We start from the raw sequence: 9,965 nt of genomic DNA on the forward strand, positions 1-9,965 counted from the left end.
CAGAAATCAGATGCAACTCCACAGCTCAAGGATTTTATCAAACAGATTGAAGTTCAACTACGAAAGCTGGTTCGCAACGTTCGCAGTGAGAATGGGCTTGAATTCAAAAACCAAGCGTTTGACGAATTCCTTGCTAAAAAGGGAGTATCACACAATTTCTCCGCTCCTTATACTCCACAACAAAATGGGGTCATTGAAAGGTGAAATCGTTCGTTGTGTGAAACCGCCCGAACCATGCTCAGTTTCACATCGTTACCCATGTATTTCTGGGTTGATGCTATTGCCACTGCTTGCTACACCCAGAACCAGTCTTTACTTAATAAGTGTTTCGCAATAACTCCTTATGAGATTCTAAACAACCGCAAGGCTAACATCAAGTTTTTCCATGTGTTTGGTTCAAGATGCTTCATCTTCAATTCTAAAGAGAACTGAAACAAGTTTGATGTGAAGGCAGACGAAGGAATCTTTATTGGGTATTCGCTAACTTCAAAAGCTTACAGGGTTCTAAAAAAATGCTCCAAGAAAATTGAAGAAACGTATTACATGTCGTTTGATGATAACTACGTGAAGAAACTCACGTCCAGCAAAGAACCAATGGATGAAATCTTTCCTCAAACTGGCCAAGTCACGATTCCTATCTCCAACTTATTTGAAGAATATGTGAAGCTCTTTGATGAACCAGAGTCTGCTATTCTCTCTGAAACAAAAGCAGCTGACAACGAAGTAGACAATCTGAAGAAGATTATTGACGAAGCTGCTAAAGTCATGGAAAGCAAACCTTCAAGTTCAGGTGGACCTCAAGTATCTGCCATCTCTCAAAGACGAGTGAATTTTCCCATTCTACTTTCCAGGGGGAGAATTTATCAACCACCATACCCAATGAAACGTCCAATCGAGGGGGAGAATTTTGTGCCTAAAGCAGAAACTGGTTCATCATTCGAGGGGGAGAATGTTAATACAAATGATGAAGATGATGATACGCAGTCAGAATTCGAAGAAGAAGTAAATGCTGAACTGGATCCCTCCTATGATCCTAATTACCCTCCCATTATCAAATGGACGAAAGATCATCCAAAAACCCAAATCATTGGTGAATCATCATAAAGAGTTCTCACACGTTCTCAACTAAAAGCGAAACAAACTGCATTATTATCTCAAGTGGAATTTTGCATGTTTAATTCTTTTGTCTCCAAAGTTGAACCAAAGACTGTTAAAACTGCACACGATCACTCTGATTGGGTACAGGCAATACAAGACGAACTCAATGAATTTGAGCGAAACAAAGTATGGAGACTGATTCCTACACCAAAGGATGCATCTGTGGTTGGATTAAAGTGGGTATTCAGAAACAAGATGGACAAAGAAGGGAACGTAATCCGAAACAAAGCTAGAGTGGTAGTCAAAGGTTATTGCAAGGAAGAAGGAATTAACTACAAAGAGACCGTCGCACCTGTTGCTAGATTAGAATCTGTTCACATCTTCTTGGCATATGCAACACACAAAAACTTTGAAGTTTTTCAAATGGATATGAAATGTGCATTCTTAAATGGTGAATTGGAAGAGACCGTTTATGTGGAACAACCACCTGGGTTCATAAATGAAAAATATCCCAATCACTGTTACATTCTTGACAAAGCGGTTTACGGTTTAAAGCAAGCTCCAAGAGCCTGGTTTGAAACTCTTACTAGTTTTCTTAAAATACCCAAATTGAAGCAAGGTTCGGTTTACCCAACCTTCTTTCGCAAGAAAGAGGGTGACCACTTGATGATTGTGCAAATTTATGTTGATGACATCTGTGGGGACCCAAAGTGTTGCATCTGTGGCTCACTCTTTAGCCCAGTTTTGTTACCGGTTTGGGACTATCCAACCGTGTTTATTTTGATTAGGGTTTTAGTATTTAAGGTGCATGCATGCATCCTTAGTAATCATAGCTTTCATTTATTATTCTCAGTATTGTACTACAAACCCTAGCTCGTCTCTATAGTGGAAGTTCTTCATGGAGCTCTGCTGAGGCGTGACTATTCTTGAATCATTAAGCTATATTTTGATTATATCTTGTGTTCTCAGTGTTTGTTTGTTTGTTTTACTGATTAACCTATTGAAGATCTAATCGATCTAAGAGTTTTAAACTCATCAATTGGTATCAGAGCAGGAGACTGTGTAATCCATACACATCTCTTCTGTTGAAGAAGATCGTAGGGTTTTTCCGCTTTGATCGATATTGTTAGAGTCGTCACTTGCTATTGACATAGTTCTTTAATAGTTGATCTTACCCTAACGTTGTTTACAAGTCTGATCTTAAACAGGTTTTTGAACAAACATCATCATGTCCGTGGAAGATTCTCAGACAAACCCAATCAATATCTCCAACTGTATAGGATCGACGACAAGGATTCCTATATTATACACTCAAGATTATGAGGTCTGGACGCTCAATTTTGAAGACTACGTGATTGGTTCAGAAGAAAATGGATACTTGATCTGGGAGACGATTACTATAGGTCCATTCGCTCACTCAAGCACTTCAAGAATTGTTAAAACTCAAAAGGAGTGCAATCAACTCGTTAATGATGTGAAAGACATACCCCAAGTTGAGAATGAAAAGTTTCAGTGCAACATCAAAGCTTTAAAGATGACAAGGTTCGCCTTACAGTCGGACAACGTTTCGGTTGAATGGACTGTTTTCTACGGATGAGGATCTTGAGCACTCAATCCAAATATTGTTGCTCTTAGAATTTGGTGACTTCAAGCAGAAGCCTGAAGAGAAGCTTATTCAAGCCTTCGATCGCTTCAATCATCTTCTTAGTAAGATGATAAAGCATGGGATTAAAAGGAAAGTCATTAAACAAAAGGTCACATTCATGAATGGCCTTAGACCCGAATGGATGGCTATGGTGTCTGCTGTGAAAGCACACGAACAATTCAAGGCTTATTCTCTGGCAAAACTGGTGGGAATATTAAAGTCATACGAGAGTGAGTTGACTAAAGAAACGAATGTGGTTTCTAGCATGGGGTCCTTGGCCCTAATATCCAAAGGAAAGAATGTTGCTGAAGAAGAAGAAGATTTAGATCTTTCTGAATATGATCTAACAAGTGAAGATTATGCTTTAATGGTGTCAAATCCCAGGAAGTTCATCAAAAGAAGGTTTCCAGCTAATAAGAACCGAAATTGGAAGGGAAGCTACAATGCCGAGAAAGTGAAGGAGGAACCGAAAAGTGGTTCTTAGACCGAAGAACCAAAGAGGAAGCAAAACTTGGTGGTGACTCAGGTTTTAATTGTCACTACTGTGGAGGCAAAATCACTTTGCCAAAGATTGTATGTTGAGAAAGAAGTCAGAAAAGAATGATGATGATGACGAGGAAGCGAACCTCATACGACGATTAGAGGAAATCAAGAAGAAGAAAATTGGATCTAATAACACTATGAATGCTCTTCTTGTGCAGGGATATAATGTTGATGATGATTTCGGTGGTGTTGAAGTTTGGTCTACAAATTCTGAAGATGAAGAAGTGAGGAAGCCCACCCATGGCAGGGCTTTGTTAGTGAAAGAAGAGAACGTTGCAGAAAGTGTCTGATGGTGTCACAAATGAGAGGCTATACCACTGATGGGGGGCTAGACGAAGCAAAAGAGGGAGAAGACATGTGTTTTGAAGCGAAACCTGTCAGTGAGCAGATCAACGAATGGGATGAGTTGATCAAGAAGGTACCATCCATTCTTGGTTTTTTACATATTCCCATCACATACTATGAAAAAGAACTTAATGGATTAAAATCTAAATTGTATAGTATAAGTGGTAGTTTAACTCAAACTCGCGTCACAAACTCTAACCTAACTAATCAAATCAGCAGGATATCGTCGAAGAGTGAGGAGAGGCGTATGTGGATAGAGCAAAAGGAGAAGGAGTTGATTAGGTATAGGGATGAAACAATTTATTTGCAAAGAGATAATTTAAAGCTTCTAAAACAACGGAATGTTTTTTGTTTGATTGCTAAACGATTATATTTCAACATTACTGAGTTGCATCTTGATTATGATATAGGGAAGAAGATACATCGTATGATTTTACCCTTCCTTGAGTTAAAGGAGGATGGAATCGATGTCGATGCATATCACTGTGAAAACGTTGTCTCTTCTGATGATATCTATCCTGCGTACAAAATTGGTCTTGACAAAATAGAGTTCTTCATAAATTGAAAAGACCATAAGGACATGCTCAAAAATTTGTTGGATGAAAATGACAGATTAAAAATCAAAACCGAAACTGTACATAAATTTAATTCTTTGAATGCCAAGTTGAATTCAGAAAATAAAATTGATATTGATCAAAACACTTCTGAATTCAATGAGGATGATGATATGAGTGTAATATTTGTAGAAGATGAGGTGGATTGTTACGAATTTGTCAAAAGCGAACCCGAAACCAACAAAAATCTTATTTCAGAAAATGTTGTTGAGTTCGCTCGTTTATCCAAAAACAAGACTAAAGTCCTTAAGGAAAAGGTTGTTGTATATCAAAAGGTGCATACAACTCCAAATCAAGTTTATACAGTTAAAGGAGTTACTCAGCAATAGACAGCCGAACTGATAACTTTAGTAGAAGAAGATAATGATGATGGTTGTGATGAGTTTTTATGGTCAACACCGATTGATAACGCCGATGAAACAGAAGGTATATCTAAGAAAACATCATGGAGAGTGAAAGGTAGGTATGTGGCAGAACCGCTTAATGAACTTACACGCTTTGATGTGCCAAGCACAAGTGGTACCAAAACTCCTTCAGGCGAACCGGTCACGATGTTAAGCGAAACCTCTTCGCTAAAGAGCGAAACTCATGCTCAAAGACCGAAGAAAAAGGCCAACACCCACAAAAATCCAAAACAGGTGTTAGAAATAAAGCATCAACGTAATTTGAGATACAAGAAGAATCTCACTGAAAGAAAACAATTTTGGCGATCTCAAAACCCAAATTACATTCTCTATGAAAAGTCCTTTAAGTCAAAGGCAAAAGAAAAAGCAAACTCAGCTTCTCGCGCTCAACATAATGAAAACAACCGAAAGAAGAGTTTTGGTCCCCAGAAACAAGACAACCAAAAACAGAGTTTCGGTACCTAAAGTCATAGCAACCAAAAGAGAAGTTTCGGTCCTCAGATGGATGACAACCGAAAAAAGAAGTTTTGGTCCTCAAGATGAGAGAAACCGAAAGGATGGTTTCGGTCCTAGATCAACCAATGAGAGGTTTCAGCTCTCAACCAAGTAAGAGCAATGACCAAAAGCTTAATTCTGCTCTGAAGTCTCATCTTTCTCATTCTCACTCTCACTCACAGAATGATCGAAAGGGCAAAGGAAAGCTCTTTTCTGAAAACAAAAAGAAGACGTCGTTAGAACCCAAAGTGGAGAACCGAAAATACTGCTAACGTCAATTCAAAAAATTGAACCTAAAGTAGTCAAATCTAATAAAATCAAAGTTCTTACCATAAAAAAGAAAAGATGAAACAACCTTAATAAAAAGAACTTTTTTAGTTGATGTTTCTCTTACAATTCCATGTCCTGTAAAAGGCTCACAAGGACCCAAGAAACTTTGGGTTTCTAAATCTGCTTAATTTTTGTAGGTTATGCGTGACGAGCAGTTCGACGATGAATGGTACATAGACAGTGGCTGCTCGCGTCACATGACAGGGAGAAAGGAAGAGCTGAGGGAATTTCGGTCCCTTCAAGATGGTGAAAGTTTCAAGTCTAGTAATAATTCTTTTGGCACGATCAAAGGTTATGGTATGATCACCAATGGTGATTTCTCGATATGAAAAGTGGCGTACGTTGAAGGCTTACAACACAACCTTATTAGTGTTTCTTAACTGGTGGTTGGTACCAGGTTAAAAGTTTCAGTCGATGACGATGGCTCAAAGGTTATTGAAAAGAAGATGAACAATATCTTGCTGAAATCGAAGTGAAAAGGAGAAATGTATCCTCTGAATCTCAATCCCATACGAGGGAAACCAACAGTTTGCTTGCTAACGAAGGCTCATTCAGACGAAAGCTGGCTTTAGCACCGAAGACTCTCACATCTCAATTTCAAAGACATCAACAAGCTAGTGCTTGGGGATCATGTTCGAGGTCTTCCTTTTCTAAAGTTTGATAAAGAACACTTGTGTGTTGTGTGTGAAATGGGAAAACAAATTTGACAGAGTCATCCTTCTCGAGTCAATACAAAAATTATTGAACCACTAGAATTGCTTCACGTTTATCTATGTCGTCCATCTTCAATCGAGAGCATTGGTGGTAGCAGGTATATACTTGTAATAGTGGATGACTTCTCTCAATTTACCTGGGTGTTCTTTTTGAGACAGAAATCAGAGGCCACTCCTAAGCTTAGACTCTTTATCAAGCAGGTAGAAGTTCAACTACGAAAGGTAGTTCGAAACATAAGAAGCGACAACGAGTTGGAGTTCAAGAACAAAGTCTTTGAAGATTTTCTTGCAGAGAAGGGGACAACTCACAACTTCTCGGCTCCATATACTCCACAACATAAATGAATTTTCGAAAGGCGAAACCAATCTCTATGTGAAGCAACCCAAACCATGCTTAGCTTCGCTTCATTACCTCTATATTTCTGGGTGGATGCCATTGCTGCTGCTTGCTACATGCAAAATAGATCTTATCTCAACAAACGTTTCTCCATTACTCCTTATGAGATCTTGGACAACCGAAAGCCTAATGTAAAGTTTTTTCATGTGTTCGGTTCAAGACACTTCATCTTTAATTCAAAAGAGCACCGAAACAAGTTTGACGTCAAAGCAGATGAAGGAATCTTTCTGGGTTACTCGTTAAACTCCAAAGCATATAGGGTCTTGAACAAGCGTTCAAAGAAAATTGAAGAGACTTATTATGTCACCTTCAATGATAACTACGTCAAGAAACTGAAGACAACCGAAGGTTCTGTGGATGAAATATTTCCAAAATTTGGTCAAGCTACGATACCGATTTCAAACCTTTTTGAGCAATACATGCTTCTGTTTGATGAACCAGAAAAGGCTATTCACTCTGAATCCAGAGCTGCAGATAACAAGGTAGACAACCTGAAGAAGATAATCAATGATGCTGCAAAGAAAATGGCGGATGAACAACCGACAACAACCGAACAACCTGAATCAAGCGAACCTCCAAAAGACAGTTCTTATGTTCAGGGGGAGGGTTCGTCTTCTCCAAATAACCAAGATTCACCATTCCATGGGGAGATTCCATCATCATCAATACCAAACGAAAGTCAAGTCCAGAAGAAGAATTTTGAGCCGGAAGCTGAGGAAGTATCATCATTCGAGGGGGAGAATACAAATACATACGATGATGAAACTCAGTCAGAATTCGAAGAAGAAGTAACTGCTGAACTGGATCCCTCTTATGATCCTAATTACCCTCCTCTATCCAAATGGACAAAATATCATCCACAAACACAAATTATTGGTAAACCAACAGAAAAATTTCTCACACGATCACAACTGAAAGCAAAACAAACTGCACAATTCTCTAAAGTGGAATTTTGCATGTTTAATTCGTCCGTCTCCAAAGTTGAACCGAAGACAATCAACACTGCACTCGATCAGTCTGATTGGGTACATGCGATGCAGGCCGAACTCAATGAGTTCGAGCGAAACAAAGTGTGGAGACTGATTCTAACACCAAAGGATGCTTCTGTGGTTGGATTAAAGTGGGTTTTCAGGAACAAGATGGATAAGGATGGAAATGTGATTCGCAACAAGGCAAGATTGGTTGTGAAAGGTTATTTTCATCGTCTTGAATATGTCAACAAGAAGTGCATAGGCCAACTCCAAAAGGCAGGAGTCTTGGAATCATTTAACTTAAATTCAGATGATAGTTGCGAATCTTGTTTCCTTGGAAAGATGACTAAATCACCCTTCATCGGTTCTTGTAAGAGGGGTGAAGGTTTGTTGGACCTCATACACACAGATGTGTATGGACCCTTCAGAACCGCCACAAGGGATGCTAACCGCTTTTATGTGACTTTTGTTGATGATTATAGTAGATATGGCTATGTCTACTTAATCAATCATAAGTCAGAAACCTTTGAAAGATTCAAAGAGCTTAAGCAAGAATTGGAGAATCAGCTGGGTAGGAAGATAAAGATGCTCTGATCCGATCGAGGTGGAGAGTATCTTAGTATCGAGTTCCTTGACTATCTTAAGGAATGTGGAATTGTTTCATAATTGACACCTCCTAGGACACCACAGCTTAATGGTGTAGTTGATAGGCGCAATCGAACCTCGTTGGACATGGTTCGTTTCATGATTAGTCGAGCTTCATTACCTATCTCATTTTGGGGGTAATGCCTTAGAGACTGCAGCCCATATCCTTAATCTAGTCTCTACCAAGAAGGTTACCAATACACCTCACGAGATGTGGACAGGGAATGTTCCCTCATTAGCACACATACAGGTTTGGGGTTGCGAGGCTTTCGTGAGACGCGAGACTCATGACAAGCTCGAACCTCGGAGTGAGCGGTGTATTTTCATCGCCTACCCATAGAAATCCTTTGGTTATCTCTTCTACAGACCGAGTGACAATTTTGTCTTCGTTGCGAGGAGAAGAGTCTCTTGTGGGAGAGAGAATTCATAAGCCAAGGAAACAGTGGGAGGAAAATTGACTTGAAGAGCTTCAAGAGTCAAGTGGTGAGGGAACCTCAAACACTAGCGATCAACCTGAGGAGGAAACTCCTGTTAAGCCGATTGACGAATTTGTACCTCTGAGGCGTTCCAAAAGAGTTAGGAATACACCTGAGTTTTATGGTTTCCATATAACTACAGAAGGTGATACATTTATTAGTAATAACACATTGGTAAATTTGGATGAACCTAACAGTTACAAGGAAGCCATGGCGGGCCCGAGTCTGCAAAGTGGAAAGAGGCTATGGACAGCGAGATTCAGTCCATGTATGACAATCAAGTTTGGAACTTGGTTGACAATGTACCGGGTCGTAAGACAGTCAGGTGCAAATGGATCTTCAACAAAAATACTGACATGGATGGCAAAGTACACACTTATAAAGCGCGACTGGTTGCGAAGGGCTTTACTCAAACTCAGGGAGTTGATTATGATGAGACCTTCTCACCAGTAGCTAAGTTTAAGTCTGTTAGGGTTATGCTAGCCATAGCTGCATTTCATGATTATGAACTATGGCAAATGGATGTCAAAACCGCTTTCCTTAATGGAAAGTTTGTTGAGGATGTTTACATGAGTCATCTAGAGGTTTTTGTCAATGCATAGTAACCTAATAGAGTGTGTAAGCTTGAGAAATCCATTTATGGATTGAAACAAGCATCTCGTAGATGGAATCTTTGTTTCGATGAGAAAGTCAAAGAGTTTGGATTTTCGAGAAGCGAGGATGAGTCATGTGTATATGTCAGAGCTAGTGGGAGTATAGTTAGCATTTTGGTACTGTATGCGGATGACATACTAATCATACAAAATGGCATCCAAACCATGCAGGAGGTGAAATCCTGGCTTGGAAAGTGTTTCGCTATGAAGGAACTTGGAGAAGTTGTCTATATCCTAGGGATAAGGATATTGAGAGACAGGAGTAAGAGACTAATTAGATTTAGTCAAAGTACCTACTTGGACAAGGTGTTGAATAGGTTTAACATGCAGAATTCCAAGAAAGGTGATTTACCGATCCAAAGCAATGGAAAATTGAGTAAAATCCAGAGTCCGAGTACAGAGGCTGAGATAGCTGAGATGAGTCGATTACCATATGCTTCCACAGTTGGCTCGATCATGTATGCAATGACTTGTACTCACCCTGATGTGGCCTTTGCTTTGCGCATGGTCAGCAGATATCAGGGGAACCCTGGTAAGGCTCACTGGACTACGGTAAAGAATATTCTTAAGTACCTGTAAAGGACTAAGAACTGGGTTCTTGTCCTCGGTGGGAGCGATGACTTGAGAGTGACAGGG

At 39.6% G+C, this 9,965-nt stretch overlaps 1 protein-coding gene across 1 annotated transcript; it reads left to right on the plus strand.

Moving 5' to 3' along the window:
- The first annotated feature begins 543 nt into the window (after positions 1-543).
- LOC128133398 (uncharacterized) lies at positions 544-3,576 on the plus strand. Its single transcript, XM_052770809.1, has 3 exons — positions 544-951; positions 1,246-1,485; positions 3,445-3,576. The coding sequence occupies exons 1-3, from the start codon at positions 544-546 to the stop codon at positions 3,574-3,576; spliced, it is 780 nt and encodes a 259-aa protein (XP_052626769.1).
- The last annotated feature ends 6,389 nt before the right edge of the window (positions 3,577-9,965 follow it).

Source organism: Lactuca sativa, chromosome 4 (genome assembly GCF_002870075.4).
Source record: "Lactuca sativa cultivar Salinas chromosome 4, Lsat_Salinas_v11, whole genome shotgun sequence".
NCBI lineage: Eukaryota > Viridiplantae > Streptophyta > Magnoliopsida > Asterales > Asteraceae > Lactuca > Lactuca sativa.